This window comes from Chiloscyllium plagiosum, chromosome 9 (assembly GCF_004010195.1).
Source record: "Chiloscyllium plagiosum isolate BGI_BamShark_2017 chromosome 9, ASM401019v2, whole genome shotgun sequence".
Lineage (NCBI taxonomy): Eukaryota > Metazoa > Chordata > Chondrichthyes > Orectolobiformes > Hemiscylliidae > Chiloscyllium > Chiloscyllium plagiosum.
In genome coordinates this window covers 66,520,256-66,540,710 of record NC_057718.1, presented here as the reverse complement: position 1 = coordinate 66,540,710, position 20,455 = coordinate 66,520,256, and the positions used below count along the sequence as shown (strand labels likewise).

General features: G+C 41.7%; 1 protein-coding gene across 9 annotated transcripts in view; it reads right to left on the bottom strand.

Moving 5' to 3' along the window:
- The window catches only part of LOC122552912 (rho guanine nucleotide exchange factor TIAM2), a 370,627-nt gene that overhangs the window by 52,448 nt on the left and 297,724 nt on the right, over positions 1–20,455 (bottom strand). For all 9 annotated transcript variants that reach the window (XM_043696131.1, XM_043696135.1, XM_043696133.1 and 6 more), the window contains one exon: positions 4,171–4,350. In XM_043696131.1, coding sequence (XP_043552066.1) covers positions 4,171–4,350 — 180 coding nt within the window. The remainder of the gene's footprint in view (positions 1–4,170; positions 4,351–20,455) is intronic.

The following is a 20,455-nucleotide window of genomic DNA, read 5'->3' as shown; positions in this document are numbered from 1 at the left end:
GGAAGTGTTGCACCTCCTGCGGTTGCAAGGGAAGGTGCCGGGAGTGGTGGTTGGGTCGGTGGGGGGTGTGGATCTGACAAGGGAGTCGCGGAGGGAGTGGTCTCTACGGAAAGCTGATAGGGGTGGGGAGGGAAATATATCCTTGGTGCTGGGGTCTGTTTGGAGGTGGCGGAAGTGACGGCGGATGATGCGCTGTACATGGAGATTGGTGGGGTGGTAGGTGAGGACCAGTGGGGTTCTGTCCTGGTGGCGGTTGGGGGGGCGGGGTTCAAGGGCGGAGGATCGGGAAGTGGAAGAGATGCGGTGGAGAGTATCGTCGACCATGTCGGGGGGGAAATTGCGGTCCTTGAAGAAGGAGGGCATCTGTGTTGTACGTATTTTGAACTGGTCCTCCTGGGAGCAGATGCGGCGGAGTCGAAGGAATTGGGAGAATGGGATGGCGTTTTTACAGGGGGCAGGGTGGGAGGAGGTGTAGTCCAGGTAGCTGTGGGTGTCGGTCGGTTTGTAGTAGATGTCCGTGTTGATTCTGTCGCCTGAGATAGAAATAGAAAGGTCGAGGAAGGGGAGGGAGGAATCTGAGACTGTCACTTTCTCCCTGAAGCTAAATTCATCCAGGCAAGTGGAATATTCCATCACGTACCTGCCTTATGCCTTGTAGATGGCGGACGGGCCTTGAGGAATCAAAAGTAAGTTATTCACTTCACGATCCTAGTCTCTGACTTGCTCTTGTAACCTCTGTAATTATACGACTAGGCAATGGTAACCTCCCAGGATGTTGATAGTGGGGATTTCAGTTATGGTGATGGCATTGAACGTGAAGGGGTGATGGTTAGATTTTCTCTTGATTGAAGATGGTCATTGCCTGACACTTAAATGTAGTGCAACTCTTACCTGCTACTTGTCAGCCCAAATCTGACTTAGTGCTTATGGTTTAAAATCTAATCAAGAGACAGATTTCAATAAAACATATAATCAAGAAAGAACCCACTCTACTCACTACTGTAGACTTGCAGCAAGGTACACATGAAAAACTACACACTTTTCTGTTCCTGTGTTGTGAACTCTACCACACAGGTTCCTCCAGATCAGTTGTGAATTTCACTGTTTGTTAATTTTTCCTAGATGTACTCCAGAGGTACATGAGTTCAATCTCCTCTGCTCCAGTGAAAAAAAGGTCCCAGCCTCTACAGTCTGTTTTTATACCTCAAACACTGCATTCCTGGCAACATCCAAGGGTGACCATTCTGTGCACAGTTCTTAACAAAAGGCCTCATCAACATCCTGTACAACTTCAACAGACCATCCCAACTTCTCTACTTAAAGGTTTCAGCAATGAAGGCAAGTGTGTTAAATACCTTAACCAGTCTACATGTCTCCTAAATTGCAAAGAATTATGTACCTGAACCCCTAAGTCTCTGCTTTCTTGAACATTACTCAGTCCCCTAATAATTGTGTAAGTCCTACCCTTGTTTGTATTACAAAAATGCAATACCTCATGTTTATTCAAATTAAACTTCATCTGCCATTCCTCAGCCAACTGACCCAATTGATCAAGATCTCTTTGTAATCTTAGATAACCATCTTAACTGTCCAACATGCCACCAAACTTTGGTGTCATCTGCAGACTTACTAACCATGCCTTCTATATTCTCATCCAAACTTATTTATATAAAATGACAAAAAGCAGTGGACCCAGTACTTATCCCTGTGGAACACCACTGGTCACAAACCTCCAGTCCAAAAAACAACCCTCCACCACCACCCTCTGTCTCCTATCAAAGTCAATTTCGTATCCAAACAGCAAATGCACCCTGAATCCCATACGACCTAACTTTATTAAACTTTACTAGCATCATGGAGCTCCTCTAGAAAATAGGCACATGTGTTGATAAATCATGGGAGGCCAGACCAATCAGGAAGTTAGAAGTGGGAGAGGAGGACGCTTGGTGATTAGCAGAGGAGGGCAGGACCTGTTGCAGAGGCCGGAAAGGGAAGCTCAATGGGTTAGGGTCAGCAAAAATCATGGATTGACAGTCAACACGGAAGAAAGAATAGGCCTCAACAATTGATTGCTTTATTGAGTGATTGGTAAGAGAACTTTTTCTCTGCTCCACCCACTTCCTCCCCAGGTTGATGCTGCATGTAGGAAAAATTAGCCCTGTGGCTTGCTTGTAACAAAAAGTGAGCAAATTACCTGAAGATGGCACTGGCAACAACAGAGCAAGAGAGGACTAGAACCCCAGAATTCCACGCGAATGTTCTGGGGACATGGATTTGAATCTCCACCATAAGATTGTGAAATTCGAGCTAAGTGGTAGTCTCGATGGGTAATAAATACTGGCCCAGCTAGCAATATCCACAACCCAGAAATGAACACTTTATTTAAAAAAACGACATTAGCTTCCTCAATGCAAACCGACCTCCAAAGATTTATTTCCATTTGCAAACGATCTAATATCACATTAAGCGTGGGTAAAGGACCCTTTTCCATTATAGTAGTGGCAAGACTTAAGAGGCCAGGGACTTTGGGTGGGGCACAAAACACAGCAGCCTACACTCAAATCTCTTGGCTGAGCAGCAATCCTGCTCCTCCTCTTCCAACAAAGTTTTACAGTCTAATGCTCAATTTCTTTGGATGCATTGTAAATGCTTCTTTGGCCATCAGAGTTTTCAATGGGACTTGAATCTGGAGCTTTTGGCTCAGAGGCAGTAATGCTATCCATACTATCACCTCTCTGTATATGTAAACTATATACCTATTCAATTGCAAAGAAGTTGGTACTCTGTGCAAAGAAATCGAAATTCCAGAACAAACAGAATTAATCAAATTTATTCAAATTCAATAATCCAAATTTATATTGGAATGTGATCAGTTGGCCTAGAAATCAGAGGACCACCAAGCAGATGGTTTTCTCTCTCTGGTCCGTGATGGTGCACTCCCAGATAAAAATGCATGAACACTTTCCATTTTTCATATTAGGAGTTTTCTAGGCCAAATAACTTGACCATTATAGCTTAAATGAAATGTAAACATTTGGCATGTTGAGTTACCACAACATGAAACTATCCTAATTAAGCACAAAAGTATAATCTCAAAGAGACAACGGAATGGACTGACTGTGGATTACTATCCTTAGTGTTTAGTGATGTTGTTGGTCTAGGAAAAACAAACCTTCACTGTAGGTTCAGTTGAAATAATCATAAACAGTAAGTGTTTTTTTCTAACATCAGGAGCCCAAAATGTAAATTGCTACATATTCTCCAGCTCTTAACAACTCACTTTGATAACTCCAAAATACACCACTGAAAAATGCAGCTGAGTGACCTTTGCCCAAGGCCTTGTTCAATCCTCAGTTGCGCTTTTGGAGTGATGGAGCAGACATCATGAATTTAACAGGAAATCAGGCACATAATCAAGTTCTGTGGTATTCTAATACTTTCTGTCAATGTCATCTAAAACTGTAATTCGTTTTGTAAATATCTATATACAAGGCACCAACTTTTAGGTCTCTTGAGCCATCAATCACATGCTATTAGATCATAACTCTATTCCTCTTAAAATGCTTGTCTGAGCAGCAATAAAAGAAACAACAAATAGGATATTTTGCCCTTAACATCGGAGCTTTCAAAGTCAGGTCATTACAAAGAATAGATGTAATTAATATTTAGAAAGTTACTTAAAAGCCATTACTTTAAATTATGGCATCATGGAACAGCTGTAGCATTTGCTATGATGGGAGTAATTATTTTTTATTTGAGACTTCCTGATGCTTTAGTGACTAAGAAGTGTAGACCAGAAGGTTCAGGCAAAGGTCTCTGCCCACTCAGAGTATCTCTGGGACAATACAATTGGCCTGAATTATTGTCATGATTTCCATTCCTGGTTGTTATCCAGGGACCCTGCTAGAAAGTGCATACTTGAAAGTTCGATCAAGTCAGAATCCAGTTCAGTTGCCTACAAATAATACATACATCAACTTGAATGTGGAGGTGTTGGATCAGTGGCTGTGGAATGATACCTGAGCAACAATGGCATAAGAATAAAAGGGAGACATTTCAAGAAAACCAATAAATATCTATTTGATGACACAAAGCACAGGCAATTCATATTCTAAAGCTTAAATTTAATTCATAATACATCAATGCCGTCAATTTAACCCTCACGCATACCTTCACATAGGACTTCTCTGTGTCTAGGAGTTCATGGATAACTTTCCGAAGTCTCTCTGCATCAGAGAGATGCCGTGCTAATGGCCTTAGATCTTGATCAATGTTCTCCTTCTGTCCATCCATATTAGATAATTGCAGCTCATGTAAGCTACGACAGAATGTTGAAACCTGTTCTGCACTCTAGAGAGAATCAAAATCAATGAATCAATTATTAAGTTACACCATTTCATATTCTAGTTCTGCATTAGCTCATTTTAAAATACCGTAGAATTGGATGACAGAGAAGAAATGTATTATTTGATGCCAATTGCAAAAAAAGGTTTAAGGTATGTAATGGACTCAATGTAGGGGGAGTTGATATCTGGACTTTGTGAACTGGGGTGATCCAGGTCAGTGTCAATTCAAGGGAAAAGAACCAAATGTTCCTGAAATTGAAGATCTGCAGCTGGGATGCACATCTCAGTCAACTCCAATCAATTTTGTTCTGCAAATTACTTCATTTAAGTTAATGCAAAAATAGTACATGCACATATCTAGTACAATCACTAAATAACCAACATCTTCAGTTGAGAAGATGAAAACGAGAAGAGAAACAAAAAATGTACTCTGCTTTGGATCAGCTCAGTTTAATTTCACTGAAAACTCGTTGCTCAATGAAAAGGTCTTTAATTCTAGGACTACAATTATTTTACAGTTTTTAAAACTAATAAAAAACACAAAATATAAAGATAATCTTAAAATTTCCTGGGTCAAAACCTAGATGATTGGCAGTCACCAATCCCCACTGTATTCTGTTCTTTGATTTTCCTTAAGACAAAAGATAAATTAATTTATTTAATTTGTTTTAATACATGAAATCCATTGATTTAATTGCACCAAAATTCAAATAAATACCTGAGTGAAAATTGGACCCCAGCCTCTAAATATCCACATCAGTTTATCACTGTCCTGATCTGTACTTCATAGACAAAGAATAAAATGCACTGAGCTGTGTAGACAAAGTAACAGATGCACACCACACCCGAGTATACAGCACCCTTGGGATTCAAGCCTTTTGCGCATCACAAAGGTGTGTGTTCTACTGAATACCCAGTAATGTAGCAGATGCAATTTGAAAAATTTATGAATCAAAGCCAACTGAACTAAATGTTAGGAGTTGAGAGATGATTTTCCTTATACCCGTTTCCTATATAAAGAATATGTTTTAACTTCACTACAAGTACCCAAGAGCAGAGGTATTGCCACTTTGTCCAGTAATGGGTCAGTCTCATCCAAAGAATACAGTGAAAATTGCCTGCTTTGAGTGTTGCATCCTTATATAGATTAGGGAAAGGACCAGGAACAAACAATATTACTGAAAATGTCTCTCAGTTTAGTCAACTAGGTTTGTTATAGTAATTAAGATCTAAAATTCAGGCCAATCTTCCCCTGATTTCAAAAGTTTAAGATACAATATTGCATTTCTAAATCGAGAACATTTTCCCTCCATTTCAGTAATTGTCATTTCTCTCATGATGTACACTGCATACTCTACTTTCGTCAGAAATTCAGTATCATGTGTACTTACATCGTAAGTGTTATGAAATCACAAACTAAGGAGGAGCATGGAGGTTAATGTCATCCATTTCTGGCTTTCCTTCAGATTGGACTACAAAATGCCTGCAGGTTGTTGCAAAATCTTAACATGCACAGTTAATTACATTTATTTCCTGCTAACTTGGAGTTTGGGATACACCAGCAGTAATGTACAAACTGCCAAGTCTATGTACAACTGGAAGATCATGGTTAGCAAGAAGAGGTTACAACTTTTTGTCAGCTCTAGTTGTTAAAATGTAGAGGACACTGGGGATGGTGACAGTGGTACTATCACAGGTCCAGTGAACTAGAAGCTGAGGCTAATTCTCTAGGGACAATAGGTTCAATTCCAACATGACAGCTGGTGGAATTTAAATTCAACTAGTCAATCTAAAATTTAGAGGCAGAGGTCTTCAGAACTGAAAAAGACCCTTTGGACCATCAAGTCTATGCCAGTCAAAAAAAACCTATTACAATCTCATTTTTGTTTACTTTGTTCATTGTTTTGAATGCCTTGGTATCACAAGTGTATATCTAAATACTTGAATGTTCTGAGGCTTTGTGCCTCTATCACCCTTACAGGCAGAGTGTTTCAGATTCACCCCCGTCCTCTGGTTGAAAAGGAATTCCTCACATCCCCTTTAAACCTCCTGCCCCTCACTTTAAAACTATATTGCAAGCTAGTTTCAGTAATGGTGACCATGAAACAATCAATTGTTCTGAAAGCTAATCTGTTTCACTGATGTGTTTTAGGGAAGGAAATCTGTCAGCCAAACCATTTTTGCTGACATTGACTCTACATCCAGAGCAATGTGATCGATTCTTATCTGTCTTCTGAAAAGGCCTAGCAAGTCATTCAGTCCAAAGGGCAATTAGGGATCAACAAAAATGTTGAATTTATTGGCATCCCACATTCCAAGAAAGAGTAAAGGACAACAGATATTTACAAGTCTCCAACAAGACCATCAACTTAGCCTCAGAGAGCAGATGTATGCTTGAAAACAAAGTCTACATTTGTTATTAAAGACTAGTCTCATAATTGTACTTATTAATTAGAATGGTAGGCATTGCGAATACTTTACGGAGAATATCATTGCTAAATTACCCATAGTGTCCAGGGATGTGCTGGGTGGGTAGATAGGTCTGGATGGAGGGGGGGATGCTCTTCAGAGGGTTGATGTGGGCTCGATGGACCAAATGGCCTGCTTCCTCACAGTAGGGATTCTCTAATCATTGAACGGGAATGAGCTACAGGTTTGTACTAGGGCCCTTATTGTTGTTGTATTACATATAAAGCTCAGTTACCGAGTAGTAAATGCAACAAATACAGGCATAGCAGAAGTTGATGTCCAGGATTACCACGAAGAATAATCAATTAGGTAGAGTATTGCAGATTGTTGCTACATACAGAATTGTCTCTTTTAAGAGATGGTGACTTAAAGCAGTAAAACAATGAGCAGACACTTAACTGGACCAGTCATACAGAAACTGTGGTTACAACAGCAGATTAACAGTTGGAAAGTCTATGGTTAGTAACTCACCTCCTGAGTAACCAAAGTATGCCCATTATCTACAGAGTAAAAATCAGGAATGTGATGGAGTATGCTCATTTGCCTTGATGAATGTAGCTCTAACAATTTAAGAAGCTTGCCATCTTCCAAAACAAAACTAACAATTTAACCAGCACGCCTATCCACCACCTTAAACAACACCCGGCACACAGAGTCAGAAGTACACACTAAAAGATGCGCAACAACTTGCCAAATCATCTTCCAAACCTCAAATCTCAATCACTCAGGCTCGTGAGAACACGTATAGGAACATCAGTTGCAAGTGTTCTCCCAAATCACCACCGTTCTTAAGTGAAAATGTATCACTGTTCCTTCACTACCACTAGTTCAAAGCTCTGGATCTCCCTTCTCGACTTTCACCAACTTGTCACATCCTCAAAGAACTCAATAAGGCTTGTGAGGCATGACCTTCCCCTCATAAAGCCATGCTGACTATCTTTAATCAAACTATGGTTTTCCAAGTAGTCATAAATTCTATCTCTCAGAATCCTTTCCAGTACCTTGCTTACCATAGACGTAAGACTGACTGCTCTGTAATTCCCAGGGATTTCCCTATTCCCTTTCTTGAACAGAGGAACAACATTCACCTCCCTCCAATCATCTGGTACTACTCCCATGGAGAATGAGGAAGCAAAGATCATTGCCAGAGGCGCAGCAATCTCATTTCTCGCTTCACATTGGATATATTTGGTCCAACCCTGGGGATTTATTTATCTTGATGCTTCCCAGAATCTCCAGCACATTCAATTCCTTAATATCAAGTTGTTCATGCCTATCAACAAGGTCCCTCGCTCTAGTGAATACTGAAGCAAAAAACTCATTTAGGGCCTCCCCTACCTCTACTGACTCCACTATCCCTGATAGGACCTACCATCTCTCTGATCCTTCTCCTCTTCTTCACGGAAGTGTTAGGATGCCTTTGGGTTTTCCTTAATCGTTCCTGCAAAGGCTTTTTCATGCCCCCTCCTAGCTCTCCTCAGGCCAGTTTTGAGTTATTTTTGAGCTATCCTGTCATCCTCTAAAGCTGTTCCAGATCCTTGCTTCCTCAACCTTAAGCTTCCTTCTTCCACTTGATGAGAAGCTCCTCTTCTCTTGTCATCCAAGGCTCCTTCACCTTACCATTCCTTATCCAACACTCACAACTAGTGCTCCTTAAAAAGCCTCCACCACATTTGTGTTGTGCATTTCCCGTAGAACAATTGTTCCCAATTTATACTCCACAGCTCATGTTCAATAGCAGTATAATTTCTCCTCCCCCATTTAAATATCTTCCTATCCCTCTCCATGGCTATGGTAAAGGTGAGGCAGTCACTGAAATGCTCTCCCACTGAGGGATCTGACACCTGGGCTGGCTCGTTGCCTTGCACCAAATCCAATAAGGCCGACTAAGGGGGGAGGCCAATCTACATATTGAGTCAGGAATCTTCCAGACACACCTGAAAAATTGGCTCTATTCAGACCTTCTGCACTAGGGAGTTTCCAATTATTGGATAAGTTGAAATCACCCATAACATCTGCACCTTTCCAAGATCTGCTGTCCAATCTGTTCTTCCATCTCTCTGCTGCTATTGGAGGGGGGTCTATAGAAAACACCCAATAAAGTGACTGCGTCTTTCCTGTTACTGATTTCCACCTATATGACTCAGTAGACAAATCCTCCTCAGTAATCTCCTTTTCTGCAGCTGTAATACACTCTAACAATGCTACTCCCCCCTCCTCTTTTACCCCCCTCTCTATTCTTTTTAAAAGATCTAAACCCTGGAACATCCAGCAACCATTCCTGCCCCTGTGAAATCTATGTCTCCATTATGGCCACAACATCATAGTTCCAAGTACTGATCTCTACTCTAAATTCATCACTCTTATTCCTGACACTCCTTACATTGAAACAGACACATCTTAACCCATCCCTTTGTCCTATCAACTCTGTATCCTTCCCGACAGTCCCTCTGCATTCCTGGCAGACTTTCTGGTTCCCAACCCCCTGCCAAACTAGTTTAAACCCTCCCAAAGTGCCCTAGCAAAGTGCCCTAGCAAAGCTCCCGCCCAGGACATTGGTGCCTCTCCAGTTTAAGTGCAACCTGTACTTCATGTACAGCTCCCACCTTCCCCAGAAGGTACCCCAATGATCTACGCATCTGAAGCCCTCCCTGCTGCACCAGCCCTGTAGCTACATGCTTAGCTACACTCACTCCTTGTTCCTCACCTCGCTAGCACGTAGCACCGGTAGTAATCCTGAGATTACTATTTTGCTCGTCCTGTTTTTTAGCTTACAATCTAACTTCCTGAAATCACGTTTTGATCCTCATCCCTTTTTTCTGGCTATGTAATTGGTGCCAATGTGTGCTACGACTTCTGGCTGCTCACCCTCCCCCTTCAAAATCTTGTAAACTTGATCAGAGACATCCTGGACCCTGGCACCTCAGAGGCAACAGACCTTCCAGGAGTCCCATTCAGACCTTAGAACCTCCCGTCCGTTCCTCTAACTATTGAATCTCTGACCATTAGTGCTTTTCTGTTCTTCCCCTCTGAGCCACGGAACCCCTGGTAGGTTATTCCACCCCCCCACCCCCAACAAAAAATATCCAAAACAGTATGCTTATTATTGAGGGAACGGCCACAGGGGATCACTGCACTGTCTGCCTGTTCCCTTTCCAACCCCTGACTGTAACCCATCTACATTTTCCTATACCCGAGGTGTGACTACCTCCCTGTAACTCCTCTCAATTAACCCCTCAGTCTCCAGAAGGATCCAAAGTTCATCCAGCTCCAGCTCTGTAACAGTTTCAGAGGAGCTGGAGTTGGAGGGAAACACCATCTTATTTGCATAAAGCAGGAATACCCAATTAGTTAGCCACAATTTTGAGCATTAAAACTGATGGGAAAACTATGTAATTTCTCTCTAATGAGCAGAAAGACCTTGCAAGTAGCACAGAATACAAAGTGCAGAAACAGGACACAGTTAGACATATGATAATGTAGGAGGGGAAAGAGTTGATGATGTTTACATAGTTCACCAATAACCAGCTTCACTTGAATCTGCATGCATGTCACTATTTCAAATTCATTAGGAAAGCAAAACTATTTCAAAGAACAACTGGCCTAGAAACAAACAACTGTTGGATCACTAGTCCAGAAACAAACTATTGTTGACCAGTTAAGGCAGACCCAGAAAAAGATTTCACTGAACTTCCTAGACTCGTGGCACAACCCAAAAAAGGAAGAATCTGCTGAGGTTACCACTGATGGCCTAAACAAAATATTTCACATGCTAAGAAAATAGCCAAGAGAAATCATCAACTCTCCTGCTCCTCGGATGCTGCCTGACCAGCTGTGCTTTTCCAGCACCACACTTCTTTGACTCTGCCCTCCAGCATTTGCAGTCCTCACTTTCTCCCAAACAAATACCTAGCAAGGTGGCCCAGAACACGTATTGAGCATTAACCGAAATTCATAATCACAGACTAGCATATGACAGAAGACTAGTTATTCCAGCTTCTCTTCCAGAAGTTGTACTGAGAAGAATACACCAGGCCACTTATGCATTGCTAAGGTATACAACCAGGGCTCCTTCAGTGGTGTGGTGATAAGAGATCTCAAAGGGATTAAAGATCGCCTATCACATTGTAAAATCTGTAATTATACTAACATTGTCAAATATGAAGAACACTCCTGTCATCACTGAAAGCAGAAGGACATAAGATACATGTCACTCCATAGTAGCCAGACCAGTGTCCACAGATCCAGGACGTGATCGAGAAGAAACAACTATCTGGTGTAAATATCGAAGATACCGCAAAAAGAAAAGACTACCTCTCCCAATTAGAAATATATGGCTTGATCCAGAAAGCCAGGACACCATAAAGTAGAAAGGACTTGACTCAAAGAAGCAGCTGCACAAATTTACATGTCCACCAGATGTTATCGGGCAATTACCTGAGTTAGCAAAGTGCTGTTCCTCTGCATAGGATATCCAAGAGATTAAAGGATGCTCCAAATAAGATATTGGATTAACAAAAGAGTCTGCAAAGAATTTTCAAATAAGAGCAAAATCTGGAACATAAAATTCTAGAGAAACTCAGCAGCAACTGTTTCAAGTCAGCTTCTTGTTCAGAGCCGAATGAGGCTGAGAGTTATGAAGACAGCTCAATTTTATGTGCGGTCACCCCACAATAAAAGAAAGAGCAGTCATTGAGTGACCACCAGTTAGGAGGAGGAAGGCAAGCAGGTAGTCAGGAAAACCCGAGTGTATCTCACTCAAGGACGTGTGAGTCTCGGAAAACAATGAGAGCAATAATAGACACTAGCTGCACAAGGGAATAGAAGAAGAGGGGCAGCAATAATGGTAGGAGATGGAATAATGAGGGATACAGACAAGCTTTTCTGCTGATGCAGCTGTGACTCCAGGATGGCACAATGCATTTCTGGGGCCAGGGTCAAGGGTGACCCTGAACAGCTGTAAAGCAGACTGAAGCAGGCAGGTAAACAGCCAGAGATAGTGATATGTGGAACCGATGATATAGGTAGAAAGAGAAATGAGGTTCTACAACAAGAATTTTGGAAGCTCGGCAGCAGATTGAAAAGCAGGACCTCCAAAACCAACATACTAGTGAGTACAGGAATACACAGATAGAGCAGTTGAATATGCGAGTCTGAAGAGGGGTGCAGGAGGGACAGCTTTAGATTCCTGGTTTACTGGATCTTTTTCTGAGGAAGGTGGACCTGTACAAGTCCAATAAGTTGCATGTGAAGTTTAGACCAATTTAACAAATGGTTGGGATATGAAGTAGGGAAACACTATGGGAGATGCACAGACAAGTTCAAAAGAAAGACCAAGTGTGGCAGGCAGTGCATATAGCTAAATTAAGACACAGAGGAGCAAGGCATGACCAGATGACATTCAGTTTAACACAAGCAGTCTTGCAAGTATGGGTACAGTAAGGGTGTTGATTAATACATGGAAATATGATGTCATGGCTATCAATGAGGCATGGATAAGGGAAGAGCAGGACCATTCCAGGGTATAGAATCTTCAGGCCAGATGGGGCAACCGGGATGGTGGCAAAGGTTGAAATCACAGAATCCCTACAGCGTGGAAACAGGCCCTTTAGCCCAACATGTTCACGCTGACCCCCTGAAGAGTAACGCACCCAGACCCATTCCCCTACCCTATTATCCCATATTTAAGCCTGGCTAATCCACCTAACCTACACATCGCTAAATACTACCGGCAATTTAGCATGGCTGATTCTCCTAACCTGCAATCATTGGATTGTGGGAGGAAACCCACGTAGACACAGGGAGAATGTGCAAACTCCACACAGACAGTTGCCGGAGGCTGGATTCAAACCCAGGTCCCTGGCGCTGTGAGGCAGCAGTGCTAATCACTGAGCCACCATGCTGCCTGAAATGGTGTTACAATATTGATCAAGGAGTCAATTGGTACAATAAGGAGGGAGCATACCTTTGAAAAGTTGCTCAAAAGGCAGCCATGTGGCTCAGTCTTAAAAACAAAGAGGGCAATCTTATTGCTCAGTGTACTGTATACACCCTGGCAGTCATGCAGAGAAACAACAGATGTCAGCAAATCTCAAAAGTATAAAAATAATACAACAACACTAGGGGGTTTCAATTTCCCCATTTTAAACTGAGAGAGAGAAACAGTTGTGGGCCTGGGGAGAGGGGAAAGAGATGGAATTCTTAAAATATATTGAGGAGAACTTTTTTAAGCCAGCATGTAGAAAATCCCAGTTTTAGGGAAATTAGTCAGGCAAGTGGTAGAAGTCATAGTGTGGGAGCATTTCTATAATAGTGATCATAACTTATTATGATTTCAGATAGTTATGGAAAAGAACAAAGATAGAGGAAAGCTGATTGCAATAAGACTGTGTCTGTCCAAAGTGGACTAGAAGCTACTTGTAAGTAAATCTATAAAGGAGTGTGAGTTATTCCAAGAGGAAACAGAGAGGATAGGGCTAACATGACCCTGTAAAGGTGGTACTAATAAGTGCCAGGAACCCTGGATGTCAAGGGATCTTCGGAATTAGAAAAGTAAAAAGGAAAGCTTATGCCAGATACTGTGGGCTCAAATCAGCGGAGTATAGAAAAGTGTAAGAGTTCATTAAAAAAACAAATTAGAGAGCAAAGAAACACTGGCAGGTAAAATAAAGAAAAATTGAAAGATGTTTTATAAGTAGGGTCAAGAGGGTAACAGAAAACATTTGGGATAAAAAGTGGCCGTGTGCGTGTTCAGCTGGAAGACTTAGGTGAGGTTTAAATGAGTACACTGCATCTGCGTTCACAAGAGAGAAGGATCATCTAGCATCAAGAAGATGATATAAGCAATTTTAGCATGCTTAAAAGTGGATAAATATCCAGCCCGAGATGAAATGTCTCCCACAGCAATTTGGGGTACATGGAAGAAACTCCAGAAGCCCTAACCTTAATTTTCAAATTCTCTCAGGCCACAGATTAGGTACCAGGAGGACTGGAAGACAGCTAAATTGGTAGCGTTGATTAAGATGCGAGTGGTTATGGTGGAAGTAAAGATAACATTAGTTAGGCCAGAGGTGGAATAGTTTGTTATATTCTGAGTATTGCTCTATCGGCTGGTTGTGATTGAGTTGAAGGGTGCAGAGGAGATTCACTAGGATAGTGCCTGGACTGGAGCATTTCAGTGATGGAGAAAGACTAGATATGCTAAAACTCCTTACCTTATAGCAGAGAAGGCGACGGGAGTTAGGGACAACTGGGTTGAAGCGTGCAAAATTGTGAGCAGCAAAGAGAGTAGATGAGAAGAAACATTTCCCATTTAGGGAGAGTGAGCCAGCAACAACATATTTACAGTAAGGGGACAGGGGCTTTGACAGAAAAATGTTTCACATAGAGGATTTGAGCAGAATGGGGGAAACATCCGGAATTCACTGTCTGAAAGGATGGAGTAGGTAGGAACCCTCACAATTTAATAAGTATTTAAATGAATACTTGAACTGAAATCTCACGCAAGGCTATGGGCTAACTATGGAAAATGGGATGAGAGAAGATAGGTGTTTGATGACTGGCAAGGACACAATGGGTCAATGGACCTCTATGACTGCCTTCTATTCAGTATCAAATAGCAATACAGGTGACAAATACAATGAGAGACTAGGCGTGGTCATCTCCCAAAGCTTCAACAACCACCAACTACTTGAGAAAAACGAGAGAGAGGAAACAAATGTTGACCTTGTCGATGACATTCTCACTCGCAAGAACAAGCAAAGCAAAAAGCTTGAGTTGGCTGTTTGAAAAGAACTGTGAAATTCACAACTGATCTTGGAAGGAACCTGTTTGGGAAAGGACACAGCATAGAAACAGATACGTGAATAGTTTTAAGTATAGCCTTGCTGTAAATCGACAAAAGTGAGTTCTATTTGGATTATGCATTTTATTTGAGACATGTCTCTTGATTAAACTTAAAAATATAAGCCATAAGTATTATGTTAGCCTGGAGCAGTGTTTGCTAGAGGAATAAGACAGTGTTATTTTCTGGATCTATAGACTGAAAGAAGCAAAAGTGGCCCTTAGTTGGGGCTCTCCATATTGAATGTGGGAGTTTAGGGAGAGTTTACATGTTACTGGGGATTGTGTCTGTAATGAGTGAGTGGATAGAGGTTGCAGAGAGATTTTAATGCAGATTGTTTAATTTCAAGTATCAACTGATCAAGAGCCGAAATAAGTCAGCAAACTCAGGAGTGATGGTGGCGTGTAACTTGCTGTCATTAAGGAAACAGGCAGTTTTGGATGAGTTCATATTTATGAATGATTGGAAGGCATTGAAATTGTGAAGATAGAAGATAACAAAGGACATAGGTGGAAGTTTCATAAGCAGTCAAGCTGAGGTCAGGTAGCCGTAGGTTTTGGAGTAGACAGCTTTTGTGATAAGCACAATATGGGTTGGAAGCTCATGTAAAGGTATCATATGAATTGAGGATGTAGTCTTATATAGCCAGAGACTGAGATTGGAGTATGAGATGGAATGAGTAGCGAGGGGGGATTGTGTTTCTGTTGAGGACCAAAGGCAATGAGTTTAATCTTCCTAATGTTTATTTAGAGAAAATTACAACATTCCCAGTTCTGGAAATCCACTGCCAAATGTGGCATGAGTCAAGATCGAAGTGGTAGGAGGGAGAACTGGGAGCAAGTGCCTATGTGGAATGTGACTGGATGATGTTTAACGGAGAGGCAGCCAGTACGTAAATAGGGAATAGGAGCAGAGGGAAAAGGACAGACCTTTGGAGGACACCAGAGGCAATATGGAAGGGTGACAAGAGATGCCATTGCAGATACTTCCCCTGCCTAGGGCTGAACAGTTGAGAATGGTATCAGATCCATTCCATGGGACACCAGAGTAGCAGTTTAAGAGAAGGCTGTAATCAAAATTAGCAAGATTTAATACAAGTTAAAAAGGAGAGAAGCACAACTTGACAGAGGGAGCCATTTGCAACATCAGCTTGTGTAAACAAGGAAAGTTGCATCATTAATAATTTAATGGGAATAGGTCTAGGAGAGTAGGTCGAAGGTAGGCATGAAGCTAAGGAAAGGTGAAAATGGCATAGAATCGAAACAACTGCCAAAAGCTTGGTTAAAGGTTTGAATTAAAGACCAAGTGTAAGCAGTTCCAATATTTGTAACTAATCTACTAGAACATATTTATATCAAAGCACATTGCCAAATATCAATGAGTATCAAAATACTTACGACTTAAAAAAGAAAAAAAAGTAAGTGTGAAGACGCTGCTAGTTCTGAAATTAGTTCTGTCTATTTAACACCTGCTGTCTTCCCGTGCTGTTTCATGAATGGCAATTAGAAAAGACTGACCTATAAATGAACTCCATAACACCACATCAAACTCTACAGCATAATTGCTATCAATGCTGATTTACAGAGAGAGGAAAGGTTAATACATTTCTCATTCCACTTTAATTTTATGTTTCAGACTGGCATACTGCAGCTCATTTCATGTGAAAACAATAAGGATCAATGTTATTAGAACAGCAAACTTTAAGTAATTGTAGTACAGTTTCAAAGACTAATAATACACAATTGTTTTCCTATAAATCTTGAAGACAGATAGAAAAGCCATTAATACATGTCAGAATATCTGTTCGTGACCAGCTTTGCTTTCAGCCTTTAAGCTGCAATGAAGAATCAGCGCAGCCCAGTCCCTTCTCTCTCACATCCATCATGCTGCTGACTACTTATGTAGTTTCAGGGGTGGTCATGGGTCCCCAAATGGGCCCCAGTTATGCCTGTCTCTCTGTGGAGAATGAAGGACATTCCTTGTTCCAGTCCTACTCTGGCCCCCACCCACAACTTTCTCTAGTACATCAATGATATCATCGGTGCTGCTTCCATCTTGCATCCAGAAATGGAAAGGTTGATCAATTTCATTTCCACTTTTCACCATGCTCTCACCATCATCTGGTCCATCTCTGACTCCACCCTTTCCTTTCTTGACATTTGTGTTTCCATTTCTGGGAATAGTTGGCCACCAATGTTCACTACAATCCAATCGATTTCCAGTTACCTCAACTGTACATCCTTACATCCTACAGTACTTCCCTTTCTCCGTCTCCATCACATCTGTTCCAATGATGCCAGCTTCTAGAAGTGTACCTCCAAAACCTCCTTTCTCAGGAGAATTCCCCATCACAGTAGTTGACAGGGCCCTCACGTCTGACCCATTTTGCACTTCGGTCCTCACCCCCCCCCCATCCCCTCTTCTCTCCCACAACAGCAATAGGGTTCCCCTCATCCTCACTTACCACCCCACTACCATTCACATCCAAAGCATCATTAACTATCATTTCTGTTACTTTCATCAGGATGCCGCCACAACCAGATACATATTCCTTTCTCCTCCATTATTAGCCTTCTGAAGGACCATTCCCTCCATCTCGGTCCACTCCTAATTCATTCCCAACACCACCTCACACCCCCACAGCACCTTCCTGTGAATTGGATAAGGTGTAATACCTACTTGTTTGTTTCCTCCCTCATCACTATACAAGACCCCAGATACATCTTCCAGGTGAAGCAGCAATTTACCTGCATACTATCCTAATACACTGGTTATAAACAGGGCTCCAAAACTTTCTCCAGACACATTTTCCTGATTCAAGGTCCAATCTTTCCACAGCTTACAATGATTCAGAATAGTCAGCATGGCTTTGTGCCTGGCAAATAGCATCTCACAAAGTTGATTGATTTTTCTTTTCAAAAAGAGGTGACCAAAGAAGATAGAAGGCGGCTGAATGGTAGATGGACTTTTGCAAGGCATTTGACAGGGCTCCACATGGCAGTCTAGTTAGGAAGGTTAGATCACATGGGATCTCGTGAGAGCTAACCAATCGGACACAAAATTGGCTTGACAGTAGGAGACAGAGGGTGGTGATAGAGCACTGTTGCTCACACTGGAGGCCTGTGACTAGCAGTATGCCACAAGGATCAATGCTGAATCTATCGGTGCTTGTTATTTATGTAAAATGATTTGGATGAGAATATAAGGGGCATGAAGTTTGCAGATGACACCAAAGTTGGTGGTATGGCGGAAGGTGAAGGTGGTTATCTAAGAGTACAATAGGATCTTGATGAACTGGACCAGTGGGCTTGGGAATGGCAGATAGAAGTTAATTCAGATAAATGTGAGGTGTTGCATTTTGTTAAAACAAACCAAGGTAGGACCTACACAGTTAACAATAGTGCCTGGGGGAATGTTGTTCAACAGAGAAACTTAGGGGTACTGTTACATAGTTCCTTGAATGTATCATCACATTAAGACAGCATGAAAGTGGCATTTGGCATGCTTGCCTTCATCAGACAGAGCACTGAATACAGGAGTTGGGACATCACGTTACTGCTGTATAAGATATTGTTAAGGCCACATTTGGAGTAGTGTGTACAGTTCTGGTCACACTGCTAAAATAAGGATGTTATTAAACTGGAAATGGTTTGAATTATAAGAAGGGGTTGGATAGGCTGGGACTTTGCTCTCTGGAGAGTAGGAGGTTGACAGGTGATGTTATAGAGGTTTATAAAATCTTGAGGGGCACAGATAAGGTGAATAGTCAAGGTCTTTTTCCAAGGTTGGGGAGTTCAAAACTAGAGGGCATAAGTTTAAGGTGAGAGGGGAAAGATTTAAAAGGGACCTGAGGAGCAATGTCTTCCTTTGAAGGTAGTGCATGTATGGAATGAACTACCAGAGGTAGTGGAGGTGAGTACAATTACAACATTTAAGAGACATCTGGACAGGTACATGAATAGGAAACGTCAGAGGGATATGGGCCAAATGCAGGCAAATGGGACTAGTTCAGTTTAGGAAACTTGGTTGAAACAAGTTGGGCTGAAGAGTCTATGCATTATGACTGTCAAGACTCTATGACAATGACCGACTACTCTAGACCTTTCTGCTGAAGGAGCAATGTGGACTTTAAAGGATCCAGGTTGAAATATTACAACATTCTCACATTCAACCCATCAACTCTTCTTGTTCCATAAATCATTCTTCCTAAATTCTGCCCCACATGGGCTCTGCAACAAACCAATCTGCTTGGGTGGCATGTGTGCACCAGACAAATCATTTGAAGCCAGAACAGCTGGTTATTTCCACTTTAACTATTCTACTGCGACATAATTTAATTTTCAAAATATAGCCCAACTGCATAGATACAAGTGGAAGTGAAGATACTATCCTTGCTAAAATATAGATTAATAGACATCAGCAGGCCTCCAGAATTTCACTGCCCTTCATGTAAAATCATTCACAAGTAATTTGTCATTCACAGAATCACAATTGTTGGGTACAAAAAGTAGCCATTTGGTCTGATGTGTCTACTCCAGCTCTCTATATATTTAAAATTATAGGTAATCTCCATTCTTTACCCACATCCCTGCATATTGTTTCTGTTAAATGATTATCCAATATCCTCTTGAAAGCCTCAGCTCAAACCTGCTTCTGTCACAGTTCCTGACAGCGCATTCCATCTGCTAACTACTTGCTGTGTGGAAACCTTATTTCCCACCTGGCTTGTCATCCTTGCAAGAGGAGGAACAGTTTCTCCCCTATCTATTGTCATGAATTTAAAAAACTTTGATCAAATTTCCTCTTAGCCTTTTCCTCTCCAAGGAAAACTGTCCTAACTTTCTCAATCTATTCTCATTATTGAAGATTCTCATCCCTGAAACCATTCTTGTAAACCTCCATTGCACTCTCTCCAATTGGGTCATATCATTCCTAAAGGGTGGCACAAAGAACTGTATACAATACTCCAACTTCCATCTAAAGTGTCTTATATATATTCAGCAAAATATCTTATATACTGTGCCCTTATCAGTGAAACCTACAATACCACGTTTTAGTAAGAGCTCACTTTAACTGTCCTGCCAAATTTAATGACTTATGCACATATTCACCTAGGTCTGTGATCTCGCACACCCGATAGAGTAGCATCCTTTAGTTTATGCTGTCTTTCTATATTACTTGCACCAAAATGTGTCACCACACTCTTCACTGCATCAAACTTCATCTGCTACTGATGTGTCCATTTCACCAGCTTGTCTATATCCTTTTGGAAGTCTTATTATCCTCATCACAGTTTACAGTGCTCTCAAATTTTGTATCACCTGTAAAACTTGGAAAATCTCCCCTAATGAGCTAGACCATTGATATACAGCAAGAAAAGCCAGGGGCCAACACTGATGCCTGGGAACACCACTACAAACCTTCCTGCAGCTCAAAAACACCATCAGCCATCACACTCTGCTTCCTATTCTTAATTCTGGATTAGTGGTGCTGGAAGAGCACAGCAGTTCAGGCAGCATCCAAGGAGCAGCAAAATCGATGTTTCGGGCAAAAGCCCTTCATCAGGAATAAAGGCAGAGAGCCTGAAGGGTGGAGAGATAAGCTAGAGGAGGGTGGGTGCGGGGAGAAAGTAGCATAGAGTACAATAGGTGAGTGGAGGAGGGGATGAAGGTGATCGGTCAGGGATGAGAGGGTGGAGTGGATAGGTGGAAAAGGAGATAGGCAGGTAGGACAAGTCCGGACAAGTCATGGGGACAGTGCTGAGCTGGAAGTTTAGAACTAGGGTGAGGTGGGGGAA